General features: G+C 42.7%; 2 protein-coding genes across 20 annotated transcripts; one reads left to right on the top strand and one right to left on the bottom strand.

Moving 5' to 3' along the window:
- The first annotated feature begins 1,616 nt into the window (after nucleotides 1-1,616).
- Nucleotides 1,617-12,484, top strand: LOC109739362 (uncharacterized). Of its 19 annotated transcripts, XM_073496746.1 has the most exons (16): nucleotides 1,617-2,225; nucleotides 2,619-2,750; nucleotides 2,876-2,947; nucleotides 3,057-3,147; nucleotides 3,801-3,907; nucleotides 4,166-4,233; nucleotides 4,340-4,450; nucleotides 4,940-5,714; nucleotides 6,193-6,333; nucleotides 6,413-7,026; nucleotides 7,119-7,184; nucleotides 7,361-7,451; nucleotides 9,649-9,771; nucleotides 9,891-10,035; nucleotides 10,357-10,630; nucleotides 12,027-12,484. In XM_073496746.1, exons 1-5 carry the CDS (start codon nucleotides 2,132-2,134, stop codon nucleotides 3,814-3,816), a joined length of 405 nt encoding a protein of 134 aa, XP_073352847.1. In that variant the 5' UTR covers nucleotides 1,617-2,131; the 3' UTR covers nucleotides 3,817-3,907; nucleotides 4,166-4,233; nucleotides 4,340-4,450; nucleotides 4,940-5,714; nucleotides 6,193-6,333; nucleotides 6,413-7,026; nucleotides 7,119-7,184; nucleotides 7,361-7,451; nucleotides 9,649-9,771; nucleotides 9,891-10,035; nucleotides 10,357-10,630; nucleotides 12,027-12,484. The 19 variants fall into 19 exon arrangements, with proteins under 19 accessions (XP_073352847.1, XP_073352838.1, XP_073352832.1 ...); XM_073496737.1 differs by lacking the exon at nucleotides 7,361-7,451 and having other exon boundaries at nucleotides 3,775-3,907; XM_073496731.1 differs by lacking the exon at nucleotides 7,361-7,451 and adding an exon at nucleotides 4,543-4,636 and having other exon boundaries at nucleotides 3,775-3,907; nucleotides 4,940-6,333; nucleotides 10,357-12,484.
- Nucleotides 8,876-9,442, bottom strand: LOC141021889 (uncharacterized). Its single transcript, XM_073497743.1, has one exon. The coding sequence runs from the start codon at nucleotides 9,440-9,442 to the stop codon at nucleotides 8,876-8,878; it is 567 nt and encodes a 188-aa protein (XP_073353844.1).
- Nucleotides 12,485-12,688: the final 204 nt, after the last annotated feature.

The following is a 12,688-nucleotide window of genomic DNA, read 5'->3' on the forward strand; positions in this document are numbered from 1 at the left end:
AGACCAGCAGATGAGCAGCGGATCTCTCCCTCCCTTCCTTCTTCTCTCTTCCTCACATCTCCCTCTCTTCAGGACGCCAGGAGATCCACAGCCGCCGCCACGAGTCGTCCGTGCTCGGATCCCGCGAGATCCGGCCGCGGGCAACTCATCCCCGCCACTCACGCGGTAGATCCGCACCGCCCCTCGCCGTCCCCGTCGGAGTTTGCCTCCAGCGCCGCCGCAAGCCACCTCCCGCATCTGCCCTCGTTTGAGGAGAACGACGACCAAACCTCCCATGCTTGCTCGTGTGGGCCGCATGACCTCCAAGGCCCAGCACAGCGCTCGCGGACAAGCCCGGCCATCCTGGCCCAGCACAGTCATGCATGGCTCTTAATTAAAGTTGATTGCCCCTAAAAAATAAAGCAGATTGGATTTCTCTAATAAAACGTGAATGTAGGCACGGCCTGGGATGGTGCTGCATGGTGGCTGGTTTGAAAAAATGCATGTGTACGCCCAATATTTGCAAGGAAAAATACGTGTGCACATCCATAAAAGTAGAAACAAATGTATGTGCGCGACTAGAGCAACGTCGCCACCAAAAAAATAAAAAAGGATAATAAACCTGACAAATATGAAAATCCGAGTACATGCCAAATTTCATTAAAAGTAAACAAAAAATCCAGCGAAAAAATATTTGTTTTTCTTGCATGTTTGTCTTCCTTTTAATCTTTCGCATACGAACACGAATTTCGCTGGAAATTCACACAAATATACTACATTTTTTGACTTTTGGGATAAAAATATGTTTCTAAAAACGACTAAAATGTGCCCGCGTTCCAAAGTGACTTTTCAGATTAATGAAAAAGCCTAAATGAAGCACAGTTAAAAAAAAGCGAAGTGAAGTAAAATGTGAAATCACCACGTGGCATACATAATAGTATTTTTTTAGGGCCTGGATGATATAATTAAAATTACTCCCAAATCTCAATTGACCTATCTTTTATGTAATTAAAGCATTGAACATGAGTCAGTTTGTCATGACAAAAGGAGACCCCAATTTCATAGATGACACTTATTTTTCCGTTGCAACACACAGATCATTTTGCTAGTTAATAAGGCCCCGTTCGGAAGTGCTCCAGCTTCCCGACGGGGCCAGCTTCTCGACGGAGCAGCGCAAGCCAGCTTCCCAGCGGAGCCAGCAGCGTTCGGCAGGCATAGGAGAGGAGTTGCGCTAGCCGCTGTGGTCGGGCCCACCAGGCTGGGCTGCGAACAAAGAAGAAAACGGTTCGGCAGGCACTTCGGGGTGGCAGCGGGATGTAATTTAAACGAACTCCTACTTCTGTATTTCGTGAAGCTGGACTTCCCTCGCTCCACGAATTTGCACGTCACGAGGCCTCCGCTTCTGAAGCTGGCTCCATGGAGCCGACGCGTTCGGCCAACAGGCTAATAAAGCGGCTATTGCTTCTGTCCGACCGTCGTGGCTTTTTTCAGAAACGTCCCTGTACTTTTCAGTATTCAACCCGCAGTCCTTTCTTAAGTAAGAAAACGTTTCGTTTAGGAATTTTGCAAATAAATCCCTATAGTTTACGGTATTCAACCCGCGGTCCTTTTAAAGTGAGGAAAAAAAATAGAACCACAGACGAGAACGGGCTCTCCTCTCTCTCCCTCCCCGCGATGCTCGATCTGGTGCCGCGCCGATCTGGCGGCGGATGCGGCGTCTTGCTCCATTTGCGATGGCGTCCTGCTGATCAAGAGAAAGAGAGAGACAGGGCGTGAGGGAGAGAGGAAAGAGAGGAAGAAAGGAGAAGGAGAAGGGGCACAAGGTGAGGGAGGCGGTCGCCGGCGGTGGCGGCTCCAGCGGGCGGGCAGGGAGACGAGCTCCTGTTGTGGCGGCGGGGATCGGTGCGGGCTGGTTCCTCCGGATCGAGCCTTGGCTCTCCCGAGGCGTGCGGCTGCCGGCTCGGTGATCCTTCTCCCCCGCCCTCCCACTCCATGGCCAACGACACGATGTGCGGCGACCTATTCCGCTCCCCGCCATGGCTCCTCTCTCTCCCCCCACCAGCGCCCTCCTCACCCCTTCCCCACTCCCAACTGATTCCCAAGGCTGCACCCTCACTCTGTCGTTAGATCTGGTCTGGACCGAGCTCCTCCGATGTCCCTGCTAGAGCTGAGCGAGGACGAGGAGACCACCACCTGCTCTAGCTGCGCAAGGCCACGCAGAGAGGCCAACCTCATCCTCCATCAAGGTTGCAGAGCTCCCTCTCCTCCGCCTGATTTCCCTTTTTTGGGTTTTCAGCAGCTTGCTTCGTTCTTTGATGGCACATTGCTGTCCTGTTTATCTGATCCAACTGTAGTATTTTGCTTTTTCAGACCAGATACAATTTACTCAAGGGTAGAGTAGCTTTGGTTATGTGCACTGTTTGGTAGAGGCCTGGGTTGTTCTCTTCCATCCATTACTAAAAGTACTGCATATTAATTTTTTTGACCTTTTTCTTCTAACTGCCTTCTTGTATTGCTGATACCATAAAGGGCTGCAACTTTAGTAGATCTCTCCTATATTCGTCCACTCTTATGTGCCTTTGTGGATTCTGAATTTTAAATCCTTTTACGGTTCTACTTACGCCCTTTTATATTTCCAGCTATTGGAGGCGAGTACATGTCGGTCACGGATGCTGGTTATCTATCAGTTTTGTTCGATGTAGGAGAAATCATTGGTGGAATTCTTGCTGGGTTCATGTCTGATCAGCTCGATGCTAGGGCCACTACTGCATGTATCTGGCAATTCCATCTCTTTATGCCTTTCGTGCATATGGCTGTACTTCAAAAGTGCATATACTAAAATTAGTGAAGGATATCCAACGCATCAAACATGGTTTTTTATTTGTAAAAATACTAGCCCGTGCAGGTGCACGGGTTGACGACATCTACAGCCACGACCCCTCCGTCGTCCTCGTCACCTGGCACCTTGGTACGCAAATTAAATACTTCTTCACCTGGCTGGGCCATTTTTGTTCTAGAAATTCAGATGCTTAAGCTGGTGGAGCAGGGTATGATTGTGATCTATGCAATGGGTGCAGAGTGGAAGGGGCTGCCGTTCCAGTTCAGCAGGGTCTGGACCCTCTACCGCAGTGAGCTCGGCCCGCATCGGCAACAGCGGATTCAGATTTTGTAAGCATCATTCGCTCACTAGATCAATTCAAATTTTGTGTTCTGATTTTTCCACGTTGCGAGCTTTGCTATATATCACATATCTCCATGATATGGGTGCATATCTCTTCGGTTCTGAAACAAGAACTGCATGTCTTTCAGTTTGCACTGTGGATAAATTGCAGTGTATGGTCGGTGTTATAAGTATAAAGTGTAGGCAGATCAAGATGCAAGTTTCTTTGGTTTTGACTCCAAGCATGAATATTTGATAATTAGAGAGAAGGCTCTTAGGTAAAGATCTTTGCCTAGATCAATGTAGTCATATAGGCCATGAGTTATCTTCTAGCAAAAATATAGCAATAGTTTCTTCTTTGTCTATTCCTCTTTTTTCTTTGTTGCTTCTTTATTTTCTCAATGTTGAGCTTCCCTGTATGATGATTGTAATGAGCCAGATTGGCAAAGACTGGACATTCTAAATTTGGAAGAATGCAATGATCATTTTTTTGTGTGCAGCTGTAAATGCAACGCACAACGAAACAAAAAATAGATATTCCTAGGCTCGATCTTTCTACTGCAATTAAATACTTATTATGACACTTTTGTCAATCTGTTTGGCATGTTTTATTATCTTCTTCTGAATGTTTGGAGATGGTGGCCTGTGAGGAGGATTTCAGAGGAGATCGTCTGTGAATATAACAAGAGGCTGAGATTTGACCTGCACTGCATGCGAAAAGCAGGTTCAGGAGCTCCAAGCTAACAATTGCCAGAGCTTTGAAAAGATGTAAGATTTCTACTTTCTAGCTTCTCTCACAAAATTAGTTGTAGCCTGTTATTTTGTATGACAGTCGGGTTTGTTGTAAGAATGAGCTATAGACCTATTGTTCAATTTTGTTTGATATAGAATAATATTTTGCTATTCTGGGTGGATTTTAGGAATCCATTTTTATGTGGGAGCGATCTTTCTGATTCAGTCTCTGTAGTGATATCATAGAGGCACTACACTTTTGACATCTGCTGAGAAAGTCATTTGAACCTGCAGATTTTTACAATTAAAGTGAAGATGCTGTGATGGTGTCATTTTTTTGAAACGTCAAAGAGGAATTTCAGGTTGGCAGAACCTTCTTTAACTTGCTTGTCAATTCCTACTTCATACAGTTCAGTTCCTTAGTAGATATCTGATATCCTGAGTGATGATCCTCTGTGATCAATGCAGGAAGGCACCCCTTTCTTCTTCAGAGGCCAGAGTATTTGGGAAGCAGTCATTAGGGAACTTTTATCGAAAGGCCTATCACATGCTAAAGAAGTAGCCTTCCTACAAAAAAAGGTGTGGTCATTGATATCTGGGTTAGATAGAAGCAATGTTTGAATTTAAACTGTGCATGAGTCTCAAGATCTTTTTTGTTGCCATATTAACAGATCAGTTGTACAGGTCACACCTAGAGCTAGCGCCACCACCGCAAAAGAAATGAAGAAATAGATTAGTAACTTCACACCAACCAAGCACTAGATAGTATGGCCTTTTTCTATTCATATCACTTCTCTGTAAATGCATCCGAGGTTATTTTGTCCTGAATGGACATCTTTGTGTTTTGTTTAAAATCTTGAGTCACTCTATGATATGCATTTTGAATGCAGTAATAGATGGGTGATTCAGTCTGTTCATATTGATAGCTAAGAGTGACACTTAGAATGATAATTCAGATATCATTTTTGTATTTAAGATGCAGGCTGAATTTCACAGTTCTGTAACTAAAAAACTATTATCTTAGCTGTTTTGTGCCAGATGTACTTATTGATTTCATATATGGTGCAGGGTAGTTGATTCTTTAGAAGTGTTTGGAGCAACCAAAATTCAAGTGAGAACACGATACTTCACTGGTGTGTCCATACATATGTCTATATATACGGTGAAACTCTCAAGTGAGTATGAATCAAATGAATGATGCCCCAAGAGCTCAGGTGCATTTCAAAATGTTCTATTCCTCCCACATTCAGCCAACTGGAGTACCCTGCTCTCCCTTCTAGAGGTTCTACAGTTCAATCCCTATTTTACGAATCAGGTGCTTGCATTCTATTGTATCAAGATGTGTAAATAGTTAGTAAGTTGTCTAGCTCACGAAAGTCTACATGGAATGAGTTCTGTAGTTCTCATATATTTTTTACTAAAGGAAAAATGAATTTACTTGGACAAGGGTGGATGAAATATCAATTGGGATTAGTATGGTGTATTTTTACTTGGTGTGTCCATGCGTATGTTTGTTACTGATCATACCTATATATATCTTCTAGAACTGATGGTGAGTTGTATGTTACTCTGTGTTGTGTACAATGGATTCTTCCTTGCCTATTTTCCCTGTCATGACAAGGCTTCCATAGCGTATCTCCCATAGCAACGGACGGGCGAAGGAGGCGGTTGTCACCGACGGCGGGGCCAGATGTGTCGGACGCGCGCCACTCGCCTGCAGTCAACGCAGACATACATAGCGACCGTCCATGGCGGCGAGCGGCTCCGGGGGGTGGCGACGGGGTTGGGTGGTTCAAGCGGCCACTTCTGCAGCTACATGGGATTTCTTCAGGACCATCAGCAGGTACGGGATTTCTTCAGGACGATGACTCAGACCATATCTGCATGCAGAGAACACATATGAACTACTCCTGAGATTGTGACTGAGCTACATGGTAATTTACTGTTAAATTATAATGTTGGGGGATTGTGCAATGCGACTGAATGAAAACTGGCAGTGAATGGATATTTACCTTATAAAGGATGCTGGGGTGCTAGGCGCAACTGCTGGCTCCACGTCCTCTATGAATAGTGTCGCATGAAAAAAAATAGCAAGCAGCGAGATAAGAAGGGCCGAAGGGAGCGGGCAGCGAGAGAGACCTAGCCCGCGTCTCCCCCACGACCCTCGTTCCTCTTGCCGCCGCCGCCACCGCTGCCCACGATGGAGCCTACGCCCACCCCTCTCTCGCTCGATTCCTCACCTCTCCTCGCTCGATTCCTCGTCTCTCCTCGCTCAAGTCCTCTCTCTCTCCCTTTCCTGACACCACCGCCCTCCCGTCCAGTGAGGGGTCCGTAGACGTCGTCTTTCTGGACGCCGACTTCGCCCAGCCGGCTGGACGCTGCCTCGGCGACGAGGGCCCCGTAGATGTCGCCAACTTTGCCCAGCAGGCCTTCCACCATGTCGTCTCCTTCGGCGCTATGAGGTTCGTCCGCTTACCTGTCTGATGTGATCTTGGAGGAAGAAGACACGATTTTAGTTTGATTCGACTTTGGTTCATGCAGCCAGGGGCGTGTTTCCGGTTCAAGGTGTCATGGATAGCCAACAGGATGGGGGACCAGGGCGGTGACGTCAAGCTCCTACTGTGGAGTCCTAGGGCTGTACGCCAGCAACAATATTTCTCCTCCCCTCAACCCCCACGAACTATCTATTCTGTTTCTACAATTTCAATGGCTTAGTTTCATGTGTCAGATCGTTGTTGCCCAATTTATACCAGTCTGATTACAGTAGACCATCTATGCAGTACGGCACCTATAGGCTTTCCTATTCTGGTCTTCCTACTATAATTATATTTGATGTAATGTATGAGAGGCATTATTTAAGAAGATCAACACGCGTCAAGTTTGGTAATTACCTGCGGTCACCTATGCCAAACATAATTAAATTTACTGCTTGCTAAATCCATCAATGGCAGTTCTTTACCATTAGTTTGTTTCATAATTTGAACTATTCCCCATGAAACGATGCCCATTATACAAATGCAATTCCCACACCACATAAACCATGTGGTGTGCTCTTTTTGTATTCATTGGTTGGGACAGCTGCGGGGCTGACGGCGGCATTCGGGGTTTGAGATGGCACAAGATGAAGAGCTCCTTTTGCCATTCTCTCTGCAAAGGTGATGTTTGCGCCCACCCATGGCTTGGTTTGCTAAATTAGTTGGACTTGTGATTAGCTAGCAGTTCTTACAGATATGTGCTTTCATTACAGATATATGCTAGATTAGTTGATCCAGGGCTGAAGTTGTATACCAAAATAATGCTGAGAAATTTAAAGGTGAGTTATGTCAGAAGTACCTTGAGCCTTTTTATTTTGATATATCTCTTTTGCGCACTCATTTAATGCCACTTGCAAGCTGAAGTAGACAATATCATAAAGAGCTTGATGACTTTATATCTTGGTTGTGTGTGTGTGTGTGTGTGTGTCTGATGCCTTTTGACGCCTCCTTTCAGTTCATCATGGTACTAGCAGATAGGCAGGTATTCGCGTATCAGTTGCTTGATGTGCTTACTGTACTAGCAAACAGGCTTCCTGGTTGATTAGGTATTTCCTAGAGTTCAACCTCCTTTCAGTTTCAGATGGACAGCCATTAATTGTTAGAGATGAGAAGTACCTTAATGTAAGACTGGAGGTTGCTATTTCAGATCAAGGGTTGGTGTCAACGTTTAACATGTGTTTAGGGAAAGTATCCTGTGCCCACTCTTTACATTTTTATTGGGTCCTTTCACCATTCTGCATATATATATATATATATATATATATATATATATATATTATTCGTCACCCTGGGTGAGGAATAGTTATTCTTCACACCCTCTATTTTACCACCAATGCACTGTAATTTCACGTTCCGTAGGTTTTGTCTTATTTCTGACGTAAAAAGAGACCATAAGAAAATATATAATCGCCGTAAAAAATATTTTATGTTATGTAAAATTACAAACGTAAAAACATAGTGTAAAATATACATAAACTCCAAATTTTCTTGTCTTATGACCTATATTTTTATTTTCTTATACCAAATTTTACGTAGTGAATCAATAGGAATGTAACTATTTGAATTCCAAATGTAATTTAATTATGAAGTGATCGTAAGATTACCTTGGGTGAAGAATAACTTATTCAACCGAGGTAATCTTACGATCACTTCATAATTAAATTACATTTGGAATTCAAATAGTTACATTTCTATTGATTCACTACATAAAATTTGATATAAGAAAATAAAAGTATAGGTCATAAGACAAGAAAATTTGGAGTTTATGTATATTTTACACTATGTTTTTACGTTTGTAATTTTACATAACATAAAATATTTTTTACGGTGATGATATATTTTCTTACGGTCTCTTTTTACGTCAGAAATAAAACAAAACTTACGGAACGTAAAATTACAGTGCATTGGTGGTAAAATAGAGGGGGGTGAAGAATAACTATTTCTCACCCAGGGTGACGAATAGTCAAATATATATATATATATATATATATATATATATATATATATATATATATATATTGTTTCTTGAGATATATATATTTTGTTGTGCTAGATGTTTGGTGTTTCGGTTGAATAAGAAGCTATTTGTCAAGCAGAGGAATACAATTAAATGTACAAATGGTACCACTTTATGAGTTATGCCTGATAGCTATTGGTGTCATTTCCCCTCCGAAAATCAGCATTTTCCTATTCGTAGGAGCTTCAGTGAGGTTGCTCACCAATGAGCTGGAAGGTTTTTTGTCCTGGGTACCTGCAGCTCACTTTGTTAATTACCACAACACCATTTCATATTTAAATTTAATACTCCCTCCCTTCTTTAAAAGAAGGCATGCCAGTTTTGGTCAAAGTCAAACAATGTAAAGTTTGACCACGTTAATCCAACAAACTTGTACGTCTTCTTTCCTAGCATGGAGGGAGTACTTAGTTTGATTATTGCATCTACAGTTTATTTTTGCTTGTTTTGGACCGTTCAGAGCGTCCAGGCAAGGACTCCAACCGTCAGCCATCTAATGTGGCGGACCGAGAGTGCCGATGCCTGGAGCTCGGCGAAGAGGGTTGGGAAGTTGTTGTGACACCAATTCCCACCCACCACCCCGCGAAGGCAACTCCAGAGGAACTGAGCGGACACGCAGGAGAAGATGATGTTGGAGCCCTCCTCCGTCCCGCAGAGGGGGCAAATTCTGTCACCTGGGACATTCTGTTTGAGAACCTCCACACCAGATGGAACCCGTCCGCGGATCCACTGCCACATGAAGATCCGAATCTTTAGCGGCAGCTGGATCCACCAGATGAGCACAAGCGGCTCCAGGGAAGGTGTGGGAGCGATGGCCCGGTATAGGGATTTGGTGGAGAAGCTGCTCGACGGGTCAAGGCGCCAGGAGATGTGGTCCCCGGCCTGCTCCACGTCCGGGTCATGGAGGGCGATGCAGTCAAGAAGTTCATGCCAAGCGGTGAGGTCCGGAGGCCCAAAGGACCTCCGGAACGTGAGGCGCCCTAAGTCAATAAGGGTCGTCTCAACAGATATCCTAGGCTCCATCGCGATGGAGAACAAGTCCGGAAAGCTTGATGAGAATGCATGTCTATATGGTTCTGTGGCACTGATATCGTTCCATACCAGTTTATTTCCAGCAGTTAGTCTGCTTCTTCATAGAGATTTTATCAGTAATACTAAATTAAATAAGAAACTGAATGTTTACTGCTTTCACCTTCAGTTTGAACATGATTGTCTTATTTGTGACATAGGTGAAAATTAGCAAGCAAGCTACAGTCGGTGCATGGATGACCAACTTTACTTGTTACTTTATGAAGATGATGATTCCTAAATAGAATTACGAGCTAGGTCCTGCATGTTGATCGTGCTTCAAGGTACATTTGTTCGTTCCTTATAAAATTGTAATGCTTTTTATTGGTTGTGCATCCTAGGACCAAAAGCTTGATTCATAGATAGCCGAGGAACTGAGGAATTTTACTCTCTGTCGTTGCAGGGTAGAAGAGGATGGGAGGAGGGGGCGCGTGCTCCATATTTTGTTATGCACACCTTCCTAAACTATACTTTTCTTCTTAACATATGTTCATTGTCCAGTAGAAGCTGTAGATTTCAGCGTACAATAATTTCCAAAATGGTAGAAGGTAAGAACCATGTTACATGATCCTTTTGTGTTCTCTTGATTTAAAGTAACACATACCTGTTAAACTTGGTGATGATTTCCGAGGTGTATTTATAAATTATCTGCCAAGGTTACTTCAGGCAATTTTTTTCTCTGAAGCCTAGGCATATTGGTTGTTTGGTTGGCTCTCTTTACTAGCAGGAAAATAACTACTATGTGTTGCTTAGTTATTAGCGGATTGAGTGTATGAATGATCTTATGTTCACCCAGATTTTTTTTATTTTTATAATGATTCTGAAACGAGGTCACTCCTACTAATCTTGCTCTCCGGGCCTGGTGGCAGGATGCTTGGTCAAGAATGCAGGGTGAGCAAAAGAAAACTATGAACGCTTTTATCTCTCTGGCCATCTAGAGCATATGGAGGGAGCAAGATAGCGGGCTCTGTGTCTTCACACCGCCCCAGAGGGGGTGCCACTGAGGGCTTTCTCATGGAATGCGGTGCAATGTGTTTTTATGCACGCCTATGAGCAGGCTACCCTGCACGCTGATCTTCTACTACTTTCCCAGGCCTATTACTTCCCCCTGAGATGCTTCCAAGGGTTCTATTCGGCTCCATTGTATTTTTCTTTCTTTTTTGATTGCTTTTTCTTCTCTGTTTCTTTTTTTATATGCAAGGCCATAAATGTTTACCATGCATCCTTGCTCACACAGAAAATTACTTCAATATACACATGCTTCTAAAAATGCACATCCTTTTCGAAACTATGTATATTTATTATCAAAGGTTATAAGGCAGAATGTGTTTGCCCATGACTAAAACAAGTAATACATTGTACTTTTTTCAAAGCACACGTGGAATTAGCGGGCTCCTTTAGGTATTTCAAGGGAAAAACAGAATTTGTTTAACTAATTTTCTATATTGCTTATTTATGCATTTGTGACCGTAGCTTTCCACTTTAGCTCATAAACTGGATGGCAAAATAGAGTTTGCCCATTTCATATCTATGTTGTCTTATTAGGAAAATACATTTTGTTTTATAGCTGATGCTTAATATGTTTTATCGACCGGTGAATGCCCAACTTTAGCTCATAGACTGGATGGCAAATGCTAATCTGATGGGGCTTTTGCCACTTTTTGTTTTATGATTGTCTAGACAGCTGATGGCATGCTTCTTTCTTGCGAATTGTCAATTCTTTTGTACAGGGTCCCTCAGCTACTTATGTTGCTAGACAATGAGAGTATATAGATAGCATGTATGGTTTCTACATTGTTTTGCGCATGTTGAGATGCATCACATGATGTTTTCCTTTTACATTTATGAGTATTACAGAGTCCTTTCTTTTTCCACAAGGGGTAGTAGCCGTGCCATTTGATTCGAAGGACAAAGAGTTGATCACAAGGGGTAGCATTCAGGATATATACACAAGAGTATAGAAACAAGTTATATGATGCAATTGACCACTATTTCTATTAACTTCTCCTGTACACAATGTTCACGAGTTAATATATTAAGTACATTTTATTGTGTCACTTGTGTTTACTCTTTTTTTAATGCAAGTTTACAGCTACTTGGAGTTCCTAATTGTAGACTCAACTATCTTGACCTACCAATGTACTCAAATATATGGTTATTGAAAAAATGCAAATATTTTCAACACGAACATGGTTTTAAACGGGTCTTTGCGCCATTTGGCGCAACTGGTCATCTAGTGCACTTAAAAGACTGTAAAAGCTGAGTGTCAGCATCAATGTAGATGTCCGGGAGTGATTTAGTAGGATGTCGAACCTAAACTACAGAAAACATGCATCTGATGGAGAAGTGTTGTTCTGAAAAATGGGTTCATAGCTTCATATGTTAAACTGAAAGCATGCATATTTGAATCTGAAAAATGGGTTCATAAATTCATATAAAAAACTGGAGGTTTTTTAATTCAGAATCTGAAGTTTGTCCCGCATTGCATCATCAAGTAAAAGACTGTAGTTTGTATTCCTCATGTGTGCTGCACTTGCAGGGTCAGAGTTGGTAGCCATCCCCTGGACAGGGCGCCATGTCTAGGGCGTGTTGGCGTGCTTGAGCAGACGATACGCGTATGTTTGTTGCGAGGTGGAGAAGGAATACGCCATGGATGGATTTTGATTGCTTTGATGACAACAGTTTCAACTTAGTAAGCCATATGCTGATATTCATGTGACTGTGATCTCGGAAATAAAAGTTCAAAGGAAAGGAACAGAAACCTTCACTAAACATAGAGTTGTATTGTACCTGTACTGAGAAAGGTTTGTAGAGTATGAAAATATGTTTCGAGATGAAACAAATTATGATTATTAGTCATGGCAGTTGTAGGAACAGATAGAGTCAACTAGGTGTTGTAATGCTGGACTAAGGATGGACCATACTCAGAGAAATCAAAATATCTGCGGCCCTCCATGGAATAATATATTCGACATGTTCCCATTGTGCTTTACAAAATTGTTCTTGGAAGCGTACCGAGCAGGCCATTTTCTGTAACCAGTTTGGAGCTGAAATGTTTCCAGTTTTCTACATACAAAAAAGGCAGAATTGAATGTACATGCTTGTAACTATAAGCCTTCTTCTGTATAAAGATGTACACTGCACACACATACTATACAATTTATTAGAAGACAATTCTTCTACTCACTTCGCACCTCGCCG

The sequence above is a fragment of the Aegilops tauschii genome, chromosome 4 (assembly GCF_002575655.3).
Source record: "Aegilops tauschii subsp. strangulata cultivar AL8/78 chromosome 4, Aet v6.0, whole genome shotgun sequence".
NCBI lineage: Eukaryota > Viridiplantae > Streptophyta > Magnoliopsida > Poales > Poaceae > Aegilops > Aegilops tauschii.